This window comes from Cucurbita moschata, unplaced genomic scaffold, assembly GCF_002738365.1.
Source record: "Cucurbita moschata cultivar Rifu unplaced genomic scaffold, Cmos_1.0 Cmo_Scf00035, whole genome shotgun sequence".
NCBI lineage: Eukaryota > Viridiplantae > Streptophyta > Magnoliopsida > Cucurbitales > Cucurbitaceae > Cucurbita > Cucurbita moschata.
In genome coordinates, this window is record NW_019268551.1 from 2116162 (window position 1) to 2144090 (window position 27929).

The window sequence follows — 27929 nt, forward strand, 5'->3', positions numbered from 1 at the left end:
AATACGGAAGACTTAAACTCCGTACCCAATTATTGAGAAACTATTATTTGAAAATTGTTGGCGTGATCTTTTGGACAAAATAAATTTGAAAACTCAATTAATTTTGATTCCATTTTCATGTGGAGAGTTGTAAATTTAATAGTTTTTATATCAATTACGAAATAAATTTAATCGTTCGTGCAGTGCTGTAGCTAACACGTTAGGTAACTCGCCTGGAGAGTACGTTCGCAAGAATGAAACTCAAAAAAAATGACGGGGCCTGTGCAAGCGATGAGGAAATCGATCTATTCATATTATTCAACCTAAATCATAAAAGTTCGGTTGAGTTATATTTTTTTTTATTATATTGGAGTTAGGTTGAGTTTTTGAAAACCGAAAAAACTCGAGTTGATTTGTAGGTCTACATTTTATTTGATTGGGTCAACTCGACCAACCTGAAAATAGAGTTAGAATCCAACTTTATTTTACTTTTAAGATTACTGGGAAAGAAAAATATCTTACATTTGTAACAAATATTTGTAATGCATTGTGACGTGTGAATGTTTTATATTTGAATTTTATGAAATTTTAGTTATTAATGTAACATGTAGTATGAACAAATCGGATTTTTTTTAGAAAATAACAACTCGACAACCCAACCCAACCAAACCTGAAAAAACAGAGGTTTGGGCTTGGTTAAGTTGTCAGCTCTATTCAAGTTGATCGAATCACCAACCCAATCAATCCGAAATTTTAAGATAGTTCAAAAGATTTTTTCAACTCAACCCGTGTATACTCCTAGTTAGTAGACTTTTTTTTTTTTTTTTTTTAATGAATTGTAACGATTTAATAAACTATATATAATTTAAGTTTTATGCACTTATTTGGTTTTTCGTCTTCAAAATTGGTTAAATAGATTCATTAGCTTTCAATTTTATGTTTAATAAGTTCCTAAACTTTAAAAAATATCTATCCGATCTTCAAGATTTTTAATTTTGTTTCTAATACATCCTTTGATTATGAATTTTGTGTCTCAATATGAGCTCGATTGATTCTATATTTTTTAAGATACACGAAAACAAAAAAATTAGAGTTTAACTTAAAAGTTCAGATACTTATCGGACATTTTTTAAGTTTAGGAAGCTATTAGACGTAAAATTAAAAATTCAAAACCTGTAAGATGTTTTTTTTATAGTTAAGAGATCTTTTCGACACAAACTCTAAACGGGTTCATTTCTATATATAAATTTAGTATCCAAAGTTTGTATCGAGTAAAAGCAGGTTTGAGGTTAACCTTTTCTTGTGATTTTACTCGTCACACGGCAATTTTCTCGACGCGGTACTCTTTTCATTGTCCATCACGGTCAGACATACGTTGAAAATGTATACTTTTTAATGTGCGTGTAAAAATAAAATATAAAAAAATAATTGTACTAAAAAATGAATAGTAAATAATAGTAAATAATTGAAAAAAAAATTATATACATAGGGTACATTTCTAAATATCACAATATAAATTCACCTCATTAAATTGGCTTTTATTAAATTTAAGGAAAAAAAAAATGTCAACCTCTATAAACCTAATTTTATTTTTTATTAATTAAAATGAGTACGAAATAATATGTTATAAATTATATTAACGATACAAAATTTATAACATAAAATAAATGAATTTATAATGGTTGAGATTCAAAATGCACCGACAAGATTGATCATGTCAAGTTTGAATAATTATAAACATCAATCTAACCATCTAAGAATAAACGAAGTTTGATTGTTCTTTAATGTGACATGCATTACAAGTGATAATTTGAACATTTTCTTCCCCTGTTTCTGGCGTTTATACTGCATGATTGATGTTTTGATTCAAATCAGGTAGGTAATCACCCTAATTCAAAAGCACAACTTTATGATAACATTTTCGAGGTGCTCGTCATCTTCCTCCTAAAACTTGGAATAAATCAAATTATATCGATGAACACAATCACGAAAGTATCTATAAACTTATTGAACACTCTGTTCATCAAATCCATAAAGCTTTTCAAAGCATTGATCAATCCAAACGATCGTATTGTAAACTCGTAATGTTTGTACCTGATTCACAATGTTGTTTTAGGAATGTAGTTTGACTATAGGAAATCTTAGGTAGCTATGATATAATACATCCTAAGGTCTCATTAACTTAAAGATGCAAATATAAATGAATGCGTAGAGCCAAGATCAAACAATACCGATGTATGGTATCCAATAATAGGTAATGTACATGTCACTAAGACATTCATGTTCTTTGCCTCTTGACGTGTCATGACAAAGACTCGTCCTTGTTAACGAGTCTGTTTTGGTCTTGGGGTCTAGTTGAGCTGGAGGGCTGATACGTAGCGTATCTCATAGGAGTATTATGTCATGAAAAGAATGGAAGTATGATTTGCATCATAACTATGTACCATGATTTGAAACTATGAGACCTCGTGCATATTCTATGTCACAAACATTGTGATACGTCTCCAGTATGATTGATATGAACTCATACACGATGATATGATACTTGCTTCTTTTCTTCTATAGCTTTCAACAACATGAGCATATGTTAGCTCGTAGTCAGACCCATGAGTATGTATACGAGCTCACTTGGTGGTTTCATATACACCTACTTGGACTGTGAGTAGAGAAGTATTGTACATCCAATCTTGCCCGGATTGAAGAGTAGAGCCCAAAAAATAGTTTACGAAAAGATAGATCCCACTTAAACCATGATCGCTTATGATTGCATTTTCCAACTCGAACAATGGAGGTACCGTCTTTTTTAATACTCAAGCCATGTTTTCTATTTTTTTTCAAGTAAGGTAAGACACTCATGTATAGATGACAATGTCTCGATGGAGGCTATAAAAATAAAGTCATGGCAATGATATTTTGCATTTAAGATGTAGCCCTTAGGTTAGATCAGGACGTTTGCGTTTCTTTTAAATTCTCGTTAACATGGGTTGTTTCCTTGTTTTTCAATTTTCTTATCTCATTGATGTTACATTTTTAATTTTAAATTAATTTTGTGAACGTTTAAGTCCCAGATAACATTTATACTGAAATATTTTAAAAAACTCTCAGCACTTAGTAGTGAAAACATGCACGTGGTGACAACCTTACTACTGTTTCCATAAATGCCCTCTTATATTATTTCTTTCATTGATATTCATTTGTTCCCGCGATCTCGATTCTATTAGGTCCTCGTACTTTTAATTTTTGTTCATTTCAGTCCTTATATTTTTTTTTTAAAATTACTATTTTAATATTTTTTTTATCGAAAAATTTTAACATGTATTTATACACATTGAAAATTTTAATACACGTTTCTATCTATATTATGTTTAACACGGCGTTTTTAGTGAGAATTCGAACACTAGGGTACGTAAGATTTAATATTAAACCAAAACATTCGTAAAAAACGAGAAAAAATTAAAATAATATAAAATTACAATCTAATCCCTCAAATTTCAAAATTTTAATTTTAAATCGGAGAGGTCCAAAAAAGTTAATTTTTGCATTACTAAACTTTGAATTGAAAGTTTACGGTCATGTTAGACGTAACATTCAATTTCATATCAAACATATATCAATTAATTTCTTAATCGTTTCGATTACGTGAGAGACCTAATAGACGTAAAATTACAAGTTTCGAGACTTGGTAATCACATTTGAAAGTTTACTAACTTTTTAAACCTAACAACATGAAATGTAACAGCTCGAGCCCACCACTAGCAAATATTGTCTGTTTTGGATTTCCCTTTCGGGCTTGCCCTCAAAGTTTGTAAAACGCGTATGCTAGGAAGAGATTTCCACACCCTTATAAATGGTGTGTCGTTCTCCTCTCCAGCCGACGTGGGATCTCACATGAAAGTTCGAAGATTTAACCTAAAACGGAAAGAAAAAAAAGAAGTATGGAATTAAATATGGTAGAGGAAGTGGAATCATAATGTTTTGATTAGGGTTGCAGATGCAGCATCGACATTAAAGATCCCATGCGTGTAATGTTATGTATAAAAAATGCAAACACTTTTTTGGTCTGTCTCTTCTTCAACCACTAAGTCTACACGTGCATGCATAGCAAACAGTCAAACATAAGCATACAATTCTGTAATGATATTGCCATTTGAGGGCCAAGAGAGAAAGACACCAACAAATTGGGAAGCAAAAAGATTCCTTCTCTAATCCTACTTCCCTTTCAGCTCAATCTTAAGCTAATAGGGTTAGGTTAGATCGAAAAGTTATCACAAGATTCAACGAGCAATGACTATTAGTATATTTGAAGAGAGGGATAATCGATACTCTAGGGCTAAATCAGGTCGATTTTTCAAACAACATTAAAGAATTATTTACAAAGCAGATTCTCTGTTGTTTGCGTAAATGTCTTCCTCCCTACCTATGTGAGATCCCATATCGATTAGAGAGGGGAATAAAACATTCTTTATAAGGGTGTGAAAACCTCTTCCTAGCAAACTCGTTTTAAAAACCTTGAGAGGAAACTTGAAAGGAAAAATTCAAATAGGATGATATCTGCTACCAGTGGACTTGAGCTGTTACAAACTAGCTCTATTAGTAGGCTTTTTCTTTTACAATGCTTAAAAGGGTCTCTCAAAACCAATATTTTATTACAGTGTTCTCGACTCTTCCTGTGGAGTCTTCTATAGATCATCAGGTCTGCTCGATTAGGATTAACCTAAATGGGTTTCAAGATTACTTTTTAAAACGCCTATTAGAACGCTAATTAAACTAAGATTGATTATAATATTTAATGTTAAAGACAAAGCCAAAAAGGAAAAAGGAAAAAGAGTGCAAAAGGCAAGGTCAAAATCAGATGGAAAGATGGATGGATGTGTGAGAAATACCATGCGTGCACCAATTCTCAGCTTCCCTCATCACATAATGTCTTCCCACACGCAACCTTATCCTTCTTTTCCTTCGCCATTTTGCCTCTTTGGTCATGCCATGCCCCTTCTTCTCACCATCTTATCACTCTCTCTTACTTTCTCCCTATTTCCACAACATTACTATCCAAACCCCATTCATTTAATCCACCTTTTAAACACAATGGAGGCTAGTTGAAGCTCGATTCAGGTGAGATCCCACGTCAATTAGGGAGGAGAACAAAACACGCTCTATAAGAGTATAAAACATCTCCTAATAAATGGGTTTTAAAAACTTTGAGAAAATGGAAAAAAACCTAAAGAGGATAATATCTGCTAGCGCTGGGCCAAGCCATTACAAATGGTATCAGAACCAAACGCCAAACGATGTGCCATCGAGGAGGCTATTCCCCGAAGGGGGTAGACACAAGGCGGTGTGCCAGCAAGAACACTGGACCTGAAGGGGGGTGGATTATGAGATCCCACATTGGTTGGGGAGGAGAATGAAACATCCTTTATAAGGGTGTGAAAACATCTCTCTAGGAAAAAGAAAACTCAAAGAAGACAATATCTGTTAGCAATTGGTCTGGGCCGTTATAATTCGGATTCGAAAATTAGTGTCGAGACCAAATGAGTCAACTAACGATCAAGAAACTATGGAGCACATAAATCCTTTAGCTTTGTAAAGGGTTGGATTCAATTAGCTCAAAAGATCTATAAAGTGAACTAGATACGGAATTGAACCCTTTACGTTTTGCTCGAGTACCCGTTACTAAATTCGAAAGATCGGGTTAGGTTGATATTAAAAGCTTATAAAGAACATGTAGGAATATACTTTAATATATGGTTAAACAAAAAAAGACAAAGGTGATATACCCTCTTAAAGGGCAAGAAGAAGGGATCAAGTGTCCTAAAATGGTCCTCCGACATCCATAGGACATGAGAGTTAAGGGATACCTAGAGGGTGGCAAAGGGAGCACGAAAAGCTCCATTTTTAGAACTTTGATGGTTTTGTTGAGGGGACATAAGGCAGAATTTCTGGTTCAAAAATTAAATAAAAATTCAAACTTGGTGCACTACCAAAAAAAAAGTAATCAATACATACAAATATAATAATGGCTATAAAGAAAGGATTCCCTTCTCGAAGCCTCACCTTAATCTTGATGGAAACAATGGAATGTAAGGGAACAAATCAACCCAATTAGCTTAATTAACCATTAATTAAGCTAATTTTATATATTTATTATGGATAAAACAAGAAAGAGAAGCTTAATTAGTCATTGTTATTACCTTAAAAGAAGGAAAAGATAAGGAGACAAGCGACCATGTTAATGAAAATGATGTTTTTTGTTTGATTTATCATATGGGTATGCAAATTATAATCAAATTAAAAAAAGAAACAAAGATTTTATTTAGTACCCAAAAAAATAATAATATTACATATTCAATATTTGTCGGTTCCAGCTTTCCCTTTGGAAGAACAGCTGAAAGATTCTAGCTTTACACAATTAATTGATAGGGAAAATTTCATAGGCTAATAATTTTCATGCAAACCGTAAAAGACTCAAATTTTGTTGGTGGGGTTTCTTGAAATCACTCAAATTCCCATTGTTCTTGCAAATTCCTTCATTGTTCTTGCAAATTCCTTCATTTTTCTTGGTGGGGTTTCTTGAAATCACTCAAATTCCCATTGTTCTTGCAAATTTCTTCATTGTTCTTGCAAATTCCTTGATTGTTCTTGCAAATTCCTTCATTTTTCTTGGTGGGTTTTCTTGAAATCACCCAAATTCCCATTGTTCTTGCAAATTTCTTCATTTTTCTTGGTGGGTATTGAAAATGAGAGCCATTTCATTGGGTTTTGTTTCTCAATGCCACGAAGAGACTGAAAAAAGGGGTCTATTTTGCCAACCAAGAGAAAGGGAATCATGAAGGGTTTGAAGATGGTAGCCTTCGGAGGGGTAATGAAGCCTTAGGAGGAGTTTGGCTTGTGAGAGGGCAAAAGGGCTCAAAGGAATATTAGAAAACCCTAAACTTTTAAGCATTATTTCCCATGATTCATACCTTTCATGGCGTTGCCTTCTCTTGTTCCCTTCCTCGGAAACGACGTCGTCTATTTCCCTACCAAACCAAACTTTCTCCACTTCTAGCCTCTCTTTGCTATTTTGAGGCATAGTTGCTTCCAATGAATCAAATATTAGGGAGTAATGATTCAATGCCTCTAGAAATCTTTGCATGAATAAAGGGTGGTTGAAATTTGCTTCCTTTTCAGCTATGGTCACCACTTTGGGATTCAAAGCCTTTATTTTATGAAGCAATCGCCGAACATCGTCCTTCAAAAGTCTGTAAATTTACCATATGAGATCCTACATCAGTTAGGGATGAGAATTAAGCATTTTTTTTTTATAAGGGTGTGAAAATTTCCTTCTATAAGACACGTTTTAAAAACTTTTTATAGGAAGTTCAAAAGAGAAAGCCCAAAAAGAACAATATCCGCTGGCGATGAAGTTGTGTTGTTACAAATGATATCAGATTAGACACCAAGCTATGTGCCAGCGAGAAGGTTGAGCATTAAAGGAGGTGGATACGAGGCAGTGTGCTAACAAGGACGCTGGACTCCAAAGGTGGTGGATTGGGAGGTCCACATCGATTGGAGAGGGAAACAAGTGTCAGCGAGGACGCTGGTCTCTAAAGATGGGTGGATTGTGACATCTCGCATCGATTGGGGAGGAAAACGAAACATTCATTATAAGGGTGTGAAAATTTCTCAGTAGAAGACACGTTTTAACGCTGGTCTCTAAAGGGGGTGGATTGTGAGATCCCACATCGATTAGGGGGAGAACGAAGTATTTTTACAAGGGTATGGAAACCTCTCCCTAGAAGACACGTTTTAAAAACTTTGAGGGAAAGCCTAAAATAGAAAGCTCAAAGAGAACAATATCAGCTAGCAGTGAGTTGGACAGTTACATACGAGCTAAATACTTTCTTATGAGTTGGAATGGTAAGTTAAGTACCTGTGCAAGTAGAGAACGCAATTGACGGCGAGCGCTTCATCGGGGAAGAGCGTGAGAGCGGCGGGGACAAGACGGTCAACGTCATGATCATTGAGAAGAAGAAGAGGATGAAAATGAAACCTCAAGCCAAGTGAATGAGCAAATTTGGAAAGCCTATCACCCGTCTTAAGAAGAGAGGTAAGATCAAGACCAATGGCAGTAATACGAAGCATAGGAGAAGCAAACCGCTCAGCCAAAGCTTGCATAAGAGGAGGCCATTGAACACCATGAATGATATCAAAATCCACCACATGAACCATCCCACAATCCTCAATAGCTTCCAAAATGGCTTGATTTGCAGTCAAATGACAAAATCTAATAAAGGGTGTGATTTGATTCAATGATAAATAGCAAGATTGAAGCCCATCTTGTTGTAACGACGAAGAAGAAGAAGAACAAGGGAGGTGATGGGAGAGTGAAGAAGAGAAATAATGAAGCAATCTTTGAGTGGCATCGCCATAAGGGGATGAGTTTGAAGAGATAATGGAAAGAAAGCGATGAGCTGAGAGGAAGTCCGATTGAGAGATGAAATGGGCACAACGGATTAGTAATTGACGCATTTGGAAAGGGTCCATTGGCATTATCTTCTGAAAAAAATGGTGTTTTGAAGGGTTGGATTAGTCCCACATCGGATTCTTTGATAGGAAAGCTGTAGTAGTTATTAACAGTGAGAAGCGGTGCTGCCTTTCCTCATCCTTCTATCCTTTCTTTTCATCTCTTCTTCTTCTTCTTCTTCAACTCATTGTTTATATATAAGGAGGTGAAAATGGAGGCATACGCCATTCATTTGTGATACTCAAAAGTCAAACCCTTTCTCCTTTCGAGAAAAACCAGCTAGCTCCTTTTGGTCGGTTTAGCTGGTTTGAGCTAGAGCGGAGGAAAGATGAGAGGTCAATTACTTCCCTTTTTTTTCATTCCGCTCGTAAGAAAATGAACCATCCTTTCAGATTCGTCTAATAACTATTTTGTTTTTAATCGACGGTCGTAATAAATTTGTGAGGAAATATACATATGTTTCAAGAATCAAATGGTCATTATCTTTTTAAGATAATTATTTTGTGAGTCTACTACTTACGACTCGTGGGTTTTTTTAAGGTTAGGATTAAAGGCAAGGGCGCTATTGGATTTGACCTAGGTCATTGATTATGTTGTCAGAGTACCGGAGAAGATTGGGGATGGAGACTCTAGTGACACCGGTCATACTAATTGCTCCTTAGGATTTTACTTGGATTTTTACATTTAACCCTCTTTCCTTCGTTAAATCCTTTGTAAATAAAGTGGGTGTTGCATATGAGTACTAACTTGTCTTTTTCTAAGACATAGTACATTTGCATCTCATTCATACTCCATCTCTATTTTGGAGGTTGTCGCATCACTTTTGGTTAGCTTTTTCTTGGACTAAATTTTTTTGGACATGTTGTCCTTATTTCGCAATTGTAATAAATGCCTTCAAATTTTTTTTGGTGAGAACTCTTGTTGTCGTTCTTCTAAGTCAAGTTGTGTGGTTCTTTCGTAACTTTTTACTTTGTTACCAATTTCTTATCCACGCAGCTTATTGTTGCTCCGACTTTTACTTGTGTAAAGCACTTCTTCTTCACTCTTCACCACGATGACTCCTATTTATCTAGCCATGGCTTCTTGGTTGACTAGCAAATTTTTGAAGTCTACAAATGATGATTGGGCGGACCGTCGTTGTATAACAATAATGAGACTTCTATATTCTGTTTATAATCTCTGGTTAATGATTCTCTTCATTTGAGCTTCTCTAAGGTTGAACTTCGTATGTAGTTCACTAATCTCTTGATAGATCTACCCTATGGAAATATTGAGCAATTGTCATGTCGCGTTGTGAGATTGATAATAGTTCGTTCTCTAGAAGTTTAACCTTGTATCGTTCTTTTTCGAGAAAAGCATTAGAAACGTGTCTCATGCTTCTTTCGATGTTTTGTCATCCCAAATATGCTCCAACATCTCTTCTCAAGTGTGGTCTTCAAAGAAAACATTGTCTTGTTTGTTTTGATTCTCCATTTGTGTAAGACACCATTAGAATCCTCCTCTGGTGGTGTAATTTTACTTCCACCAACGACCTCCCAGAGGTCTTGTCCTTGTAGATAGAACATCATGCATGTTGCCCACATATTGTAGTTGTTGTTGAGTTACTTGATTCCTTTGAAAACTTGGGTTATTATCACGTTGGTAATACATCAGTAATACCAAATAAGTTTTTATTTTTTATTTTTTATGCAAAACTTGCATACTCGTGTACTATTCGTGACACACAAAAAAATCACTCACTAATAATCTCAAGAATTGTTTCTGATATGAAAAATCAGACAAAGTTGTAACCATAAAACATATTAAGTTATACCAACGTCACTCTGATACTAGAAAATCGGACAAAGTTGCAACCATAGAGTATACTAAGAATTTTAGAGACTTGACAACCTATACCAACCTCGCTCTAATACCAAATTGTTGAATACAACTATTTTGTGGGAAACACTCACACTCTCGATGTAGAGATGGGGTGTAGGGACTAAAACTACTACACTTTGCTTGGGATGAAAAACAGAGCCCTTGAACAAACTACACCTTTTGTTCGTACATGAGTGTCTCCTTCTCTAGATGCCTCGTATCATTGGAGATAGTATCCTCGACTTATGTACTCACGATCTTCCCCTTAATTAGTCCATATAGAACTCCAACAATCCTTGACGTTTACCAATCTTAAATATACACGTCTATAAAAAGAGTTGCACCCTTTATTTGAGGAGGACAACCGTGAGGAAGGGGAAAACCTTAAAAGAACTTCGAGAGCTGAAATTTGTTCGTTGTTCGGCATCTCGAGAATTCCTTTTAGCCTATAGTTGAGAGTCTAGAGCTAGATGCAAAATCTTAGTTTGCCCTAATAAATGATAGATTTAGCTCCACGAAAAGATAACATTCCTTACTTATAATAAACCCATGATCTTTCCCTTAATTAGCCAATGTGGGACTCCTCTCCGAACAATCCTCAACAATCCTCCCCTCGAACAAAGTACACCATAGAATCTCCCCTGAGACCTATGGAGCTCTCAAACAGTCTCCCCTTAATTGAGGCTCAACTCCTTCTCTAGAGCCCTTGAACAAACAAAGTACACCATTTGTTCGACACTTGAGTCGTTTTTGACTTCGTGGCTCACAATTTCTTTGTCAGCACTTGAGAATTCTATCGACATGACTAAGTTAAGGGCATGACTTTGATACCATGTTAGAAACCGCGACTCTCCACAATGGTACGATATTGTTCACTTTTAGCATAAGCTCTCGTAGCTTTGCTTTTAGTTCTCCAAAAGGCTTCATACCGGTGGAGATAATATTCCTTACTTATGAATTCATGATCTTCTCCTTAATTAGCCAATGAGACTCCTCTCCCAACAATTTTCAATATCCTAAGCTTCAAAATCATCCGATAAGCCTCTTCAAATATACATTTTGTATTTAGGTTAAAAATCTCAAAGTGTCTCCCCCTCAAATGGCATACAAATGCAAGGTATTTAAAGAGTATCATGACAACCGTTCAAAGTTGCCCATAACGTCTCAACAAAAAGAAGGCTAGCTAAAGGCGTGTGTGCTTGAATTGTCGGAGGTGATGCATTTTTAAAACATAGAGGTGCTAAAACCGACAACTTAATATTAAATTCAATGTAGTGTTCTGTATTAGCTATCGTATCTATTATTTCTTAGAGTGAATGTACCATTTTAAGATCTCGAGGAGCCAAATGTGGCGAGAGGAAAAGGGAAGGTTGAAAAATGTATGATGCATGTATCTAAATATTCATTAGGTACAAAGTACAAAAGACACACGCAAAGTGGAAATGTGAAGTTACTTTTGTACATTTTGCAGCAAACTCAACCCCGATTCTTTGCTCAACACTGACACCTCCCAATGCCTTTCCTCCTCACCTCATTTTGCTCACTATTTTGGGTTATCTCCATCATCGATCTATGTGTTTCTTTTCTTTATGCTTCTTAGGGTTTTTCTTTTTCTCATATACATCTCTTTTTTAGTTGGAAGGGAATAATCTCGGTTTATCAATATCATACTATTGTATAAGTTAATTTGGTTGTCTCATTTCTAGCATGAGAGCTATGATTTTATCTTAATTAATTGAATCCTCTCTTAGTTAATAAGTTTTACTTAACAAAAGAAATTATTTTGGTTTGATTTGTTAATACTAGCTTAACTTGAGGAGAAAGTTGAGGAGATCGGTGGTGGTGGTGCTTTCTCGAGTATAAATACTCATGAGATGTATGTTATTTATACAGCACAGAGAATTGAAATGCATAAGTGCTCAAAGTTTCCTGTTCCAAAAGATCTCTTTCCTCAAGTTCTTCTTTTTGCTTCTTTTATTTGTTTCGACATATTTCGATGTGGGACATTTCCGACTTCTCCAAGTGTTGAACAAAGAAATTGTGATCCTCGAAAGTATAGTCATATTTGTTTTGACATATTTCGATCGTGGGACATTTCCAACTTCTCCAAGTGTTGAACAAAGAAATTGTGATCCTCGAAAGTATAGTCATATTTGTTTTGACATATTTCGATCGTGGGACATTTCCAACTTCTCCAAGTGTTGCACAAAGAAATTGTGATCCTCGAAAGTATAGTCATAACGAAGATCTACGATAAAACTCTATTAGATTGCAATGTACTTAGAAAAAAAATTGTCTAGTTAGCACCCGACAGATAGATGACTAGAGAAGTTAGGCAACCATAAATTTAATCATCTTAATCTCATATTTAAAGCTGAAAGTGTGCTGATTTTTGTCGGAATCCTTGAGTTGTTGACGATAAGAGTCGAGCTCACTCACCTCCTCTCACAACCTATAGCCACATACAATCCGATGAGGAGAAATTGAAGTTTGTGTTGCTTGTGTCATCGGCCCGAAAGTTGTATCATCGACTCCATCTTAGGCTTCCAATTTGCATCTGAGGGTGTTTTAGGAAAGCAGCTTCATCGCATCGACTCTTCATTGTGTTGACTTATCTACTCACACAATCAATCTTCGTTTGTGACTGTTGATTTCGATCGCCATTCGTCACGCCTTTTCATCGATAACTCATCGTCGATGCTGATTGCCTCTGATTTCTTACTTCGATTTCCTTTGTTTAAAATTAAAATTATATTGGATGAGATTATGTAGTATTTTGTTATGAGATTATGTCGTCGATGCTGATTGCCTCTGATTTCTTGGTGCAGGAGCACTATGGTCTACATGCTTGATTGCCGCTCACAATCCTTAGACCATTACTCCATGTAGGTAATTATGTTCTACTGAGGAATACTCAATCAACCACCTAGAGCTATCCTACATTCTCATACATGCTTGACTAGGGAGATAATCCTATCAATCATCTAAAATACAGAATATACGGTCTAAATATTAAGGCAAACTGAATGGGGAGATAACATTCATCATTCAACTGGAGCACAAATCACAATATCTCATCCTCGCTTTAAGCACATCAGAAAGCATTAAAATAACATACATCATAGAAATTTCATCCAAGTCATCCAACTCCATCTTACCTCTACTCGGGGGCAAAATATCTCAAATTGCATCTCGTATTTTCATCTTTGTTCCAAATTAATACAACCCACATGTCTTGATGTCATCCCAAGTCCTGGGATGGCATTAGACATCATAACTCGCTCAGACATGCTCATCGAGAACGGATCTATATGTCGTTAATATCATTGAGACATTCCGAGCATCCATCATCCGAGTTCTACTAATGTATTGGATCCTCTCATGTCTATGTCATGTCATTTACAGACTCTATACTGAATAGCAGGTACATATACCAACATCTAACACATGGGCAGGAGCACAATGTCAGTACACCCATGTCATCCGACACTATGATTGAAAAACTCATTTCAAAAAAAGTTTAGACACTCATCTTGCCGCACTCGCCTCACTTATAATCCCATATTTTTTTAAAACATCTTAATCACAATTTTCTTAACTTGGACCTCTTAAACCCTTCACTTAAACTCACAACTTATTGAACTCAAGTTTAAGATATCAAACTCATGCTTCAAACGATGACTTAGACTAATACAAAAACAACTAAAGTAATCGAGATGTCCACCTTAGAAAAATATTCAAACACCGTTAAGCCTCTAAAAAACGATCTACAATATTTTTTCTCCTCATGAATCGCCTAAGACGTAAACCAAGACACTAAAAGAAGAAAAGAAATGGAGACAACTCAAAATCATGATCTCTCTCAAACTTTAAATTTAGATCGTTTATACTTTTGGGGCATTGAAAGTCGAGATCTTTTAAATTTTTGCTCTGTTAATAAGATAGCGAGAAAGAACGTGAAAAAATGTATAAAACGAGTGGTTATTTGGCTAAAACATACGATCGATTATAAATTCGATTTGAAAAACAAACCTTTCTGCCTCCAAATTGAGATTATAAACAATACTACAGATCTTTTGTTCCAAATACAAATTTTCTTTTATTTGCAAGAGAGCACTGAAAATGAAAATGTTATATCCACAAGAAATATGACCAATAAAAATGACATGAAAAAGACAAACCTCATAGCCACTTCCTCCAGCTGCCTGACCTTTTGTCACCCGACAGGAACCTCGGAAGGCTTAGGAGACTATTCACTCTCGTAACACCCTCCAATGCTGACCATTCCTCCTCTTCATTCGAAATGCACTCCGCTAAGCTTCTCTTCGACGGGTTTCGACCACCACCTCCAACCTTCTCGTCTGTTGTGTCGTCGACAGGTACAATCTCATTAGAGCTTCCAATCGTGCCATGATCGTTAGAATCGACTTCAATATCTTTCGTGTCCTCGCTCGGCGGGGCTAGATCTTCTTCCACTGGTTTAGTGGCTGTGTTTTCTTCTATTTCAGGCTCGTACTCGAGAAAGAGACATACAACAGCACAATCGTCGTTCTTGGATGTAGGATATTTCAACCTCCATGCACGAACGGCGCAGTCGACAAGAGCCCTGGCTGATGTTTCGCGAGATGGGGCTGAAGCAACAATTTCAATAGCTTCTTTATTCGAAAGAACATCCCAAACCTGTGCCATGTATGTTGAATTGATCAAACACGTTCATCAGAAGGAACCATGACGAAACATCTATAAGCTCAACGCCGAGGAAATCAATATTCAAGGGAATTGTAACGGCTCAAGCCCACAGCTAGCAGATATTGTGCTCTTTGGGCTTTCCCTTTCGGGCTTCCCCTCGAGGTTTTTAAAACGCATCTGCTAGGGAGAGGTTTCCACACCCTTATAAAGGTGTTTCGTTCTCCTCTCCAACCAACGTGGGATCTCACAATCCACCCTCTTCAGGGCCCACCATCATTTCCACACCCTTATAAAGGGTGTTTCATTCTCCTCTCCAACCAATATGAGATCTCACAATCCACCCCCTTCAGGGCCCACCGTCCTCGCTGGCACTCGTTCCTTTCTCCAATCGATGGGGGACCTCACCAAAATCCACCTCCCTTCGGGGCCCAGCGTCCTTACTGGCACACCATCTCGTATCTACCCCCTTTGGGGAACAGTCTCCTCGTTGGCGCATCGCTTAGTGTCTGGCTTTGATACCATTTGTAACGGCCCAAGCCCACTGCTAACAAATATTAACCTCTTTGGGCTTTCCCTTTTGGACTTTCCCTCAAGGTTTTTGAGGCTTTCCCTTTTGGACTTTCCCTCAAGCTTTTTAAAACGCGTCTGCTACGGAGAGGTTTCCACACCCTTATAAAAGGTGTTTCGTTCTCCTCTCCAACCGATATGGGATCTCACAGTACTTTATATAGCAAGAAGAAACACACCGTTTAGAACACTACAAATACACTTTAAAGCTTGATCAGATATATGATGAAAGGAGAAAAGATACCCCATCAGTGGCAAGAATTACGAACTGATCTCTCGCCGTAAGGTGACGATAATAAACGTCGGGAACAGAAATTAGACCGAAATCCTTCAGACAAAAGTCTCCGAAAGCTCTCGCCATTGCCAAACCAGGTGAATCGTTATTAGGCAACCATACTCGTGCAACTTCAGGCTCGTCCTGTAAAGCGAAGACCCGTCCTTTGCATTGCTGGATCCTAGCAGCTTCAGCTAGATAACAAAAAGAAAAGTGGAGTCATGTCCAGGTAAAGACTAACTGTAAAACTTATGAAGAACACAAGAACGAAAACAGAACTTTTAAACTCGTGTATATTTCCTATTTGTAGATAAATTTACCAGGAAGGTCGGGTTTCAAGTCCACCGTTAGTTGAACTGGAATCAAAGAGTTATCGTCGTCTATTGTAGCCAGCACCGCTCTCGAGTCACCGACATTTCCAAGTATAAGGTTCTGACCCTATAAAACATCACAACATCACTTTCCACTTTTGTTTAGCCACATATAATGAGATAAAATTTCATCCGGAGAGAGATTGATAACAGTTCAAACCATACATGACAGGCAAAAGCTTATGCAAGACCTGAAGGAGCTAAACCAAAACACGTCTACTAGGGAGAGGTTTCCACACCCTTATAAAGAATGATTCGTTCTCCTCCCCAACGAATGTGGGATCTCACAATCAACCCCCTTTCGGGGACTAGCATCCTCGCTAGCACTCGTTCCCTTCTCCAATTGACGTGGGACTCCCCAATCCACCCCATTTCAGGGGACCGCCTCCTTACTGGCACATCACCCGGTGTCTGGCTCTGATACCATTTGTAACCGCCTAAGCCCACCATTAGCAGCTTAAGGTTTTAAAACGCGTATGCTAGGGAGAGGTTTCCACACCCTTATAAAGAATGTTTCATTCTCCTCCCCAACAAGCGTGAGATCTCAGATAAATAGACTCATAGTGACAAGAAATTTGGAGACGAAGTAATGGAAGACCACGTTCTAGTTAAAAACATCCAAGAGCTAATGCCTGATACAAGAGAAAGGACTCGAGAAACAAATGATCATTCGTGTTTTTCATTAGAATTTCATAAATAACTTCAGTTATCGTGGGCTTGAAGCCCTACGAACTGGGTTAGAGCTGCACCATGTCAAGAGTACTTAAACCTCCGAACGCTAAAACTGACGAGGCCTTTTACAGATATTTAACGGGTGAGCTACAGCACCAATAGTTCCTAATTTAGAGTAACTTATTTCGGTGGGGACGAACTATCGTTTAGAGAGATCCATTTAGAAGTGTGTGATTGTTTAATTCGTTTTCTCGACAAGCACCAAGGAAAGGGACGGGCAATTCTAGCAATCAGCAACATGAGCATCCTTGTAAAGGCACAATTCAGATGAACTAGGAAAAGAAAACTCAAAATGCTGGGGGCTTCCATCAATGATCCTACCAAAATTGAAGCTAAAAAACATACACCACGACAAATCTCGATCTTTTTTGCACGAAGTTCCTAAAACCCGCTACATATTCCTTCATATTTAGAAAAGAAAATATCTTTTTTGATCGCTTCGATTTGAGTACAAATGGTATCAGAGCTAGACACTGGGCGATGTGCCAGCGAGGAGGCTGAGCCCCGAAGGGGGTGGACACGAGATGGTGTGCCACTAAGGACCCTAGGCCCCGAAGGGGGGTGTATTGGAGGGTCCCACATCGATTGGAAAAGTGAACGAGTGCCAGCGATGACGTTGGCCCTGGGGGTGGACTGTGAGATCACACATTAGTTGGGCAGGAGAACAAAACATTCTTTATAAGAGTGTAGAGACCTTTCCCTAACCGACACGTTTTCAAAACCTTGAGGGGAAGCCCGAAAGGAAAGGCCTAAAGAAAACAATATCTGCCAGTGGTAGCTTGGGGTGTTACAACTTTCTTTCATCTATGCCACCGGGACGTTTTATTGTAATCCCCAAGGTTTGGAAGGCAATATCTCATCCCCATCCCACGTACCCTCCTTTTTTATAATGAAAGTATTGTTTCATCTTCAAATTAAAAAACAATTGAGGTATGCCACAATGCATGCCTTATCGAGGGCACCTAGACTCAACCGAGGCAACACGCCTTCACCTCATTCAGCTCCTAAGTACATATCTACACGTGCAACCGATGTGACTGACTCTCTTACCTATTTTGGAAGCGTACTCGTTTAAGATTATGTCCATCATTTACAAAGCAACTTCCACCGATCTATTCATCCTTATTTCCTATTCCTAAAGAACACACATTTAGTCAATTTCAAAAACATAACTGAACGATATCTCATCGTTTTAATAAAACGCCTCCAACAGATCAACATTTATGCAAACAAACACATCGAAAAACAAACCATTGTACGATGCAATATTACCTGCTTTATTAGAGTCACAGCCGTCGATCCACTGCAAAAACAATCAATTTTCGGATGCAGTTTCAACTCCTTATCCATTAATTTGAAGGACTTCAGTAAAGATACTTTGAGTGGCAGAAACATCTTGGGGAATTTTTCGTTTTCCTCGGCCTCCAGTGACTTGTAAGAATCTTCATCGCCGTCCAGAGCAACAGAATTTTCAGAATTTGAACTTCTGGAATGGTTCGTCTTAACGACACTGCTTTGATCTTCGTTTGATTTAGATGTCCATTGTGTACATAGGATTAGAGGAAGGGTATCCCGAACTTTTTTCGCAACCATATGTCCGAAAGGACCATGTCCATCAAATACCCCACAAAATATTGTATCTCTTTTCGAACCGAAAGCCTATAAGAAAAAATGTTCAAACCAAGTTAATCGAAAGGGCAGTGAAAAGTAAAAGATCCGTGCCACTAATGACTGTCAAAAGCAAACAACATTCGGGTACTGATACATAAGGAACTGGTTTACGGGTTCCTCAGTGCTCGTTTGCTCCAAGCAGAGAAGGAAAAACCCATATTGTCTAAGAAGTAATAACTACATTGGCAGCTCGTAGGAACGGTTTGGGTATGTTCGGATAATAATGAGAGATATGTTTGGTTAACTATTTTAAAAAAGAAATGATCTAATTCATCACATTCTTGTTTATTACTTAATGTATGTGATATGTGGACAAGCTAAAGTTTTTTACGATAAACGTTGTCAAACGGGGTTTTTCTCTTAAAGTACCTTATCTAGTAAAGCATGAAACAATGTAATTAGTTCGTTGAAAAAACTCAACCAATCACGGTTTATTAAAATAGATTTTTAGGAGTATTTTGTAAAACAAGTTGCCCAACAGTATTAGGAACCACGACCCTCCACAATGGTATGATATTGTCTACTTTGAGCATAAGCTCTTGTGGCTTTGCTTTTGGTTTCCCCAAAAGGCCTCATGTCAATGGAGATGTATTCCTTACTTATAAACCCATGATCAACCCCTTAATTAGTCGATGTGGTACTCCTCTCCTAACAATCCTCAACAATTCTTCCCTCGAACAAGGTACACTATAGAGCCTCCCCTAAGGCCTATGGAGCCCTCGAACAGCCTCCCCTTAATCGAGGCTCAACTCCTTCTCTAGAGCCCTAGAACAAAGTACACTATAGAGCCTCTCTGGCGGCCTATGAAGCCCTCGAACAGCCTCCCCTTAGTCGAGGCTCGACTCCTTCTCTAGAGCCCTAGAACAAAGTACACTATAAAGCCTCCCCTGAAGCCTATGATGCCCTTGAACAGCCTTCCCTTAATCGAGGCTCAACTCCTTCTCTAGAGCCCTAGAACAAAGTACACTATAGAGCCTCCCCTGAGGTCGATGAAGCCCTCGAATAGTCTCCCCTTAATCAAAGCTCGACTCCTTTTCTAGAGCCCTCGAACAAAGTACACCCTTTGTTTGACACTTGAGTCACTTTTGACTACACCTTCGAGACTCACAACTTTTTTGTTCGACATTTGAGGATTTTATTGACATGACTAAATTAAAGGCATGACTTTCATACCATGTTAGAAACCACGATCCTCCACAATGGTATGGTACTGTCCACTTTGAGCATAAGCTCTCATGGCTTGGCTTTTGGTTTCTCCAAAAGATCTCATACCAATGGAGATGTATTCCTTACTTACAAACCCATGATCAACCCCTTAATTAGCCGACGTGGGACTCCTCTCCCAACAATCCTCAACCAACGGCCCCTTAATTAGCCGACGTGGGACTCCTCTCCCAACAATCCTCAACCAACGGCCCCTTAAGGTTCCTGACATGCCAAAGATGAAACTTGACACCTGATGAACTGATTTGTACATCTCAACTTCAATATAGTAGCAATTTTCATAAGCTCCTGGAAGGAGCATTCATGGGTAACATGGAAATCTAACAACTTGTTTAATGTCCTGCCAAGAACATGAACGATCTAACACGATATTCGACACGATTAATATTACTGACATACAACCTTTTATGGATCATTCTAAGTAATCCTAGATTACCTCGGAGACTGCTAGTTGGGTTGCTTAAGCTATGCTATAAAGACAAGAATCAATGAGCTTAGTAGCCACTAGAAACAGTACCTAATTTGGAATCAAATTCACAAAACCTCCTAGATTTTATGTTAAATGAATATCATATGGAATCAAAAGTTCTAGCACATCCCAAAAATCAGTTGGATCTCCAAAGCTCATACATAAAGTGGCATCAAGTGCTGAAAGGACATTATCAATCAGCTCAAAACGAAGAAAAAAGTGATATAACAGTATGAACAATGGGTACTAACCTCATGCACAACCATGGCATCTTGATTAACCCCTTTCTTCCCCTGTTGCGTATACAAACAAGCGATTCTCGATGACCCATTTGAACAAATCCGCCCCGGAACCTCAAATTCATGAACCTTCTCTGAACAAACCCCAACGCCAAAAGTTTTAGTGGAATTGCTCTTCCACCAACGCGGCTTACTGGTCTTAGAGTACAAAAACGAAGAAGCAGAAGAAAATGAGTTGATTGTAGAAGCTATTGGGGATTCCGCCGCCGCGGCAGAATCAGCGCCGCCTCTGCTCTGCCGCCCTTTTAGAGACGAATGGCAAGAACCCATCAACAAAATCGGCTAAATCGATCAAAATCAACACCAAAAGAGCTTCCTCTGCCCCTTTTTGGGGGTTTGGGCGGAATTTCTCTTCCGATTGTGGTTGGGGTTGGAATTAAATTATTGTGTTGGAATCCGTAAGGGAATGGAGGACAAGATGGTAAATAAATCGAAGTTGATGAAACATCGTTATCCGGGTGTGTGGATCTTAAATTTTATTGGGAAAAAAAAAAAAAAAAACAATTAATTCTTTTCATTTCAGTGGAATTTTTGTACCCATTGTTCATTTGTTTATCTCCGGCCGGCAAGCCTTGTGGGCCGCCGGGATTTACCACTCGATACAGTTGAAACCTCGGGAATGGACAGTCAAAGAGCTGTCGGAACGACACGACAGGACAGGACAGGATGCGACACATGGACTGAGTGACAATGGTGGTGCGTTTTGTCGTGTAAGAGATGAGTGGATTGGAATCTTTATTATAAGAATTAGAATCTAAAAAAAGTTGGGCTTTTTTAGGAGATGGGTATCATCTTCTATAGGAATGATTGTTTGTTACCTTTATAGTGAAAGATCATGACTTGAGCTGTTCATATATCGATGACTTTGACTTGGAAAGTTCAGCTCTAGATAGTCAAAGACATGTTTTTTTTTTTTTTTTTTTTTTTTTTTTTTTTTTTTTTTTTTTAAGGTCAAAGGTNAGGTAAGAGTCAATCTTCAACTTTTAAACAATTTATACTCCATTTTTATATTTATTCATTTTAAATAAGAGCTTCTAATATTTTAATTAGGAAGGTATTTAGAAACTTGGGTAATAAATTCACTTAATCTAGAAATTCCTACAAATCGAAGAGTGGGAAGCACTCAAGCTACGAGATCCCACATCGGTTGAGGAGAAGAATGAAGCATTCTTTATAAGAGTGTGGAAACCTTTTCCAGAGTGGATTGTGAGATCCCACATCGGTTGGGGAGAACATCGAGCATTCTCTTAGCAAACGCGTTTTAAAAACTTTGAAGGGAAGCCTGAAAGGGAAAACTCAAAGAGGACAATATTTACTAGCGGTGGGCTTGAACCGTTACAAAAGTCTTCACATTAGTTCTGAAGAAGTCGAATGTTTGGCGTAGGTGACTTTCGACTAGTTTTGTGTTAATGTCATGTATAATTGCGTTATGAACTTCTTGCTAATAGGTTAAGAGAGTGGCTCTCGTGCTTTATCAGTATTAGTCGATCAAATTTTATATCGGAAAGAAGTATTGAGAACAATATCATATTTTTGTAGGAACGATAAGAGGTATCATCTGTATAAGGGGAAATCTCAACGTGGATTAAAGATTGACTTCTTAATTTGTTGATAGGGTTTAGGCTTGTATTACATCCTCGATGATCTTGATCTCTACGTATAGCTCCTTGAAAGGTTATTTCCGAAGCGAGGCTCGAGACAAATGGATCTTTTGTCTCCTTACTCATTTGTTATCGTGATGAGGGTGTTCACCCTTATATTGAACTCACTTCCTCTAAGTTTTGGCTTTCACGATCGATACGACTATTTTGTTGAATGCAATCTCTATCATCTTAAAATACATCACCTTTTCCACTTACTTGCAAGTGAAATCGTATCGTTTTTTGATGTGTTCTTGTCGTTGAATAATAAATCGATTTCTTCACCAACTATATGACACTTATCTTGTCTAAGACTAATTGATTGGTTGACCGCCACTTCTATGTTGTCATCTTGTCTGCCTATATGTTGGGATCACAACCTACTACCTATATAGTATGTCTGTGATACTCTCTCTCACTTAAACTAGTCATCATTCTCAGTGACTTTCTTAAGGACACAATTGTATCATGGATTATGACATTCTCTCTCACTTAATCTCGGCATCATCCCAATGAGGATCCAAACGTCGGACTAACTGCTAATTGAGTAGCTGGAAATAAATGTCTAAAGATCAGGGACCTACCTCGCACTTCTCTCGGTCTTTGAGACTCGCAACATAAGCACAACAAGCATCCTATGGTTGTGGGCTATCTCATCAGGGACCTACCTCGCACTTCTCTCATACTTTATTCGTGACTCACTAGACAAACTACTGGAAAACAAGCATTGATACATCGTCGTTTGAGCTAGGAGGAACACACCCCAAACGTGGTCATCTTGGTTTGAGTTGTACAGATTAACTATAATATGTTCTCGTCGGGGCCACATCCCTTTCTAGAAGCTTTTAACATAGTCCCTTCAACGTTTTTACTTGGCCACCTTCGTGTGACAATTGTTGCACTGACGCTCCTCTTGTTCTTGCTACAACTCCATTATTCACAATTCTCGTGAAATCACCTACTTTAAGCATGAGACGATGACTCAAGAAACACATATGTACTCACTTCTTGGAGAAGTTTTATGGGCTCGCTTGCCTCTCTCAGGATCACTCCTCTCGAAGCATTTTTCACCTTCTTGCTTCATTGATGGGTAAGACTCTTCCCACTTAAGAAGTCCGGCTTCAACCCCAAAATTATTCTGATTTTGACTTATAACTGCCTTACCCAACCTAGCTCTCATGACGTGCCTGTGAAATGTTAAATTAATGATAGGATGCACGTACAATTAGGTAGCATTATGCTTAAATCAGAGCTCGAGAGAGTGAGATGTAGGCTCATACCGGCAATGGTCCTTGACCACGACTTCCATTAATGACAACAACTTGAACTTCCATTAACAAAATCTCATTCAACATTTTTATCCCCTAAGTTTTAAAATTTCAAAATTGATGCTAAATATTTTTGATTGGAAGCTGAAAAAAGATATGAACTTTCCTTATCAATTCTTTCCAAGGCATTAAGGGCATTTTGATGAAATTTGGGACATCGATATTTCTTGCAATGAAGATGCGCGATCGCCAATGAACCCCAACAATGGCAGAACCAGATGCAGTAGAATTGGCCAAGCAAAGATGCAGAGCGGTTATGGACATGATCGAAGCGCTACCTTCTTCCACCAACATCACCCTTTCAAGTAGCCGAACTCTCCACAAATTGGCTCTTCGCGAGCTCAATTTCCTCTCTCGCTGCTCCTCTTCGTCATCCACCCCGCTCAGGTTCCGCCATTTTTCTCAAATCGAACCGTTTACAGTTTCGAATCTTACGTATCTTTCCTGATATTGATCGTGATTTCCATACAGCTTGAACATTGGGCACCTCGAGGCCATTGTTCACATTCTTCAACATCCTTCCGTCGCTGGAATTTCACGTGTCTGTAAGCCGATTCCATCTCCCTGTTCGAAAGCTGTTTATGTTGATATAATCTGCACTTTGAACAGGAATCCTGTGTGGATTATTGTATCGGATAGAAAACCTAGGTATATTTCTTGGCACAGGGGCCATAGGAGTAAGGGTTTGAAATCTCGCATTGAGGAAGTAGTCGATGCGGCTCGCTCTTTGCAGGCCTTGGAACCTTGCTCGATCATCTTGTTTTTTTCGCATGGACTTGATCAGTTCATTCTCGAAAGACTCCGAGATGAATTTAGGGCTACGGAGTTTAATTTCAATTTCTCGGACATGGATTTTGATTTCTCTGAGATTGATGATGATTGGGTTAATGTGCTTCCAAGAAGATATAAAGAAGCCTGTGTTCTTGAAATAAAAGTTAATGATAGGAATTGCGGGATTACGAGTTCAAATTGCATCAGTAAATTATGTTCTACTGGTGTGAATGAACCAGAGATTTTGGACAAGTATGTTGAGAGAGATCTTGGGGTTCCTTTCTGCTCTGTTGTTAAGGCAATGAAACCTAATCCTATGATCGGGATCGAAGATCTCGAATCCACGAGTTTGGAACATTTGTTGGATGGTGATACTGATCTAATAAATTTCGATACCACGGCATTGATTGCACTAGTATCAGGCATTAGTAATGGTTGTGTTGCAAAATTATTGGCTACTCCAGAGGATGAATTGAAACAGAAGTACAAGAGTAACTATGATTTTGTTATTGATCAGGTTAGTTTTGTTTCCAGATGAGCATTACCCTGTACTATCTTTCTGTTCATTTTTAGCTACTATTTTACTCGCCACCTAGCGTGGCTGAAATTCGTAACCATCGAGTATTGATTTAAAGCATCAGTAGATCTTATTTTCACTATAATTTTCCCATGTTTTTGAATTGTTAGAGCTGAAAATTAAGGTTGATTTACCAATCAATTAGTTGGTTGATTTCTTTGCTCGTGTTAAATGATCTGAACTTGTTCTTACTAGTATTATTATTATTTTTGGTTGTAGCCAATGTAGTTTTTTCTCTCGATCCCCTGCTAGGTTATGTCCGAAATTCAGAAGCCGATTCTTGTGGAGCTGAGTTCTTTTTTATCTGGAAAAAGAGGTATAATATGCCAAAGTGTTCACTCTGAGTTCAAGGAACTAGTTACAATGTGTGGAGGGCCGTACGAGAAGTCCAGATCAAACTACTTACTAAAGCACATCATCATGTGAGTCCATTCGAACGATGTTTTGTCGTTCCTTAATCTTCCTGATCCATTTGAAATATGTAGATAATTTGGATTTATCACTTTTAGTTTCATAAATCTAAAAAAGGAGACAATATTATGGGTCTGTCCAGGATTGCTATATGCTGAAAGTGAATATGTATTTTGATAGATGAAGTTAATTGGAAATCTCCCAATGTTTGCAAAGAGAATAGGTTTTCCTTTAATACTCTAGATGCCCATTGCCCACTCCTAGCATGTAAGGACCTAGATTCACCGCTAGCAGATATTGTCCTCTTTGGGCTTTCCCTTTTGGGCTTCCCCTTAAGGCTTTAAAATGCGTCTGCTAAGGGAAGGTTTCCACACCCTTATAAAGGGTGTTTTGTTCTCCTCCCCAACCAATGTGGGACATCACATAGCATGTCACCATGATCTCGTCCCACCAAGTGCTGCCACCTTAATACCTTCAACACCCAATAGAATTTTTGCATTTCTTTCTCTGAATCTTGGACATTCTGATGTGCATTTGAGAGTGAAACATAAAGTAGGTAGAAATGACTTAGGTGGCTAAACACCATATCTATAAGGGTTTTGTAAACAATAAAAGACCGAGAATGTGAGATCCCACATCAGTTGGGGAAGAGAACGAAACACCGTTTATAAGGGTGTTGAAACCTCTCCCTAGTAGACGCATTTTAAAAACCTTGAGGGGAAGTCCGAAAGGAAAAGCCCAAAGAGGACAATATTTGCTAGCGGCGGGCTTGGATCGTTACAGAGAAGAAATGAATTCAAGTTATGGTGGCTTTCTACTAGAATTTAACATCATACAAGTACCTCGGTAGTCGAATGGAGTGGGATCAGGTAATTGTTGTGTGAGAATAATTGAGGTGTGTGGACAAGCTATAGCTTGGACACTCCCAAAACTTGGTTATAAATTTTGTTGATAGTATTCCTATCCATATATTATTGAGATTTTTCTATGTTTTATGTGTATTTATAAGTGATGTCAAGGATATCGATTAATATTGATGTTTCACCTTCCAATTTACAGATATTTCCGTCCTTGATTACACTTTAGTGCACTGATTGGTCTGAAAAATGAAACAGGGTTGTGCCAGACATGGCATCAAAACGTATGACGTGTCTCCCGACCACGAGAAAGCTAGCTTTGAAGAACAAGATCGTGTTTGGTACTGGCGACTACTGGAATGCCCCAACCTTGACTGCTAACATGTCATTCGTTCGAGCAGTATCGCAGACTGGGATGTCCCTTCTTACCTTGGAGCATAGGCCTCGAGCTTTAACTGGCGATTAGTTGATAAACACGTGTTTAAAACGCGATCTCTGATGACAGTAGGTGAGTTCAACAATATATGAGAATGGAGATTTAGATCTTTATCCTTTTGGTCGGGAATATAATATCTTATCGCTACAAAAATTCTGTCACTAAGTTGTTGGACACTTATTTTGGAACTCTTTCTGGAACTTTTAGCTTTTACGCATCTTCAATTGAAATTGTTCAATGTGTGTCTTATTTTATAGCGTAGTCGGTAGGATTTATTTATTTGTTTGTTTGTTTCTGTTTTTTGTTTCGATTAAGAGGATAATATATATATCCCCAGTGGCATTATAATAGTGTTTGTTGGGCGACAAAAGGTGTTAAAGAAACCCTCCTGGCTCGATCCCGGACATTCTAAGATCTTTTTTGAAATCTCGTTCTGGTAGAAGAAAGCTAAGGTTACTAGCAAAGGTGAAGAGTTGAAAGGCAGCTATTCATCTCAGAGACAAAATGAACCTAAAAATCGAGATTCATTTGCATCTTCAATACATTATGTATCTCTTTATTTATGTACTTGCATGTATGAAGATTCATGTATGGGCTTGAAATGTTGTTGGTTGAAGATGGGAACACGTTCTTCTTTCTTCTACATAATTGACCATCTTTCCAAGGAAATCTTTTAAACTTTCTTGGGGTTGTTTGTCATTTCAATATTGGAGGTTATTCTTATGATCCCGGGGTTTGCCTAAAATAGAAATTTTCCTATAAAGTATCTCCGTCTTTCATTGCTAAGTCAAGGTTCCAAGTCTTTGAGTCAGCCCGAACTTTTTCGAAGAATCTTGCACCTATGGGTATCTAGCTTGTCAGACCTTCCCTTTTCGTTGGAGCTTCATGGGTGTTGCCCCGTTCTCCAATCAGATGCTTGGATATGAACTATACTTCACAAGGAGTCAAATGGGAGTATGACCTTGCCATTTGACCTCTCTTCCCATGTAACTAGGAACTCTCAATAACAATCTCTCAATTGTCACCACCTGGCCTCTCTTGCTACCACGGTAGCCTATAGTGTGGTCAGCACCAATCGTGTTCGGGTCCCAAAACTTACACTCATTCACATTAGTTCATCCACTATGCTCATGAGTGAGAACAAAGTAGGGATACAAGGGAATGCTATTAGTTTTTTCTTTTTGAAATTTAGGCTTGTTTCTCTCAAATTCATTTATATGGTTTTTTTTTTTTTTTTTTTTTTTTTTTTTTTTTTTTTTTTTTTTTTT

The 27929-nt window shown here is 38.0% G+C and overlaps 3 protein-coding genes across 4 annotated transcripts; 1 reads left to right on the forward strand and 2 right to left on the reverse strand.

Moving 5' to 3' along the window:
• Positions 1–6267: 6267 nt before the first annotated feature.
• On the reverse strand, positions 6268–8505 carry LOC111431013 (scarecrow-like protein 18). The gene is made up of 2 exons (XM_023067500.1): positions 7892–8505; positions 6268–7220 (listed from the first exon to the last, which is right to left on the reverse strand). The coding sequence occupies exons 1-2, from the start codon at positions 8503–8505 to the stop codon at positions 6746–6748; spliced, it is 1089 nt and encodes a 362-aa protein (XP_022923268.1). The 3' UTR covers positions 6268–6745.
• A 5858-nt stretch (positions 8506–14363) lies between these two features.
• On the reverse strand, positions 14364–21028 carry LOC111431148 (probable protein phosphatase 2C 6). The gene is made up of 5 exons (XM_023067690.1): positions 20594–21028; positions 18251–18637; positions 16196–16313; positions 15846–16069; positions 14364–15025 (listed from the first exon to the last, which is right to left on the reverse strand). The coding sequence occupies exons 1-5, from the start codon at positions 20909–20911 to the stop codon at positions 14528–14530; spliced, it is 1545 nt and encodes a 514-aa protein (XP_022923458.1). The 5' UTR covers positions 20912–21028; the 3' UTR covers positions 14364–14527.
• A 2697-nt stretch (positions 21029–23725) lies between these two features.
• On the forward strand, positions 23726–26910 carry LOC111431203. 2 transcript variants are annotated; one of them, XM_023067777.1, is made up of 4 exons: positions 23726–23996; positions 24081–24897; positions 25210–25379; positions 26484–26910. In XM_023067777.1, exons 1-4 carry the CDS (start codon positions 23815–23817, stop codon positions 26689–26691), a joined length of 1377 nt encoding a protein of 458 aa, XP_022923545.1. In that variant the 5' UTR covers positions 23726–23814; the 3' UTR covers positions 26692–26910. The 2 variants fall into 2 exon arrangements, with proteins under 2 accessions (XP_022923545.1, XP_022923546.1); XM_023067778.1 differs by having other exon boundaries at positions 23728–23996; positions 25210–25376.
• The last annotated feature ends 1019 nt before the right edge of the window (positions 26911–27929 follow it).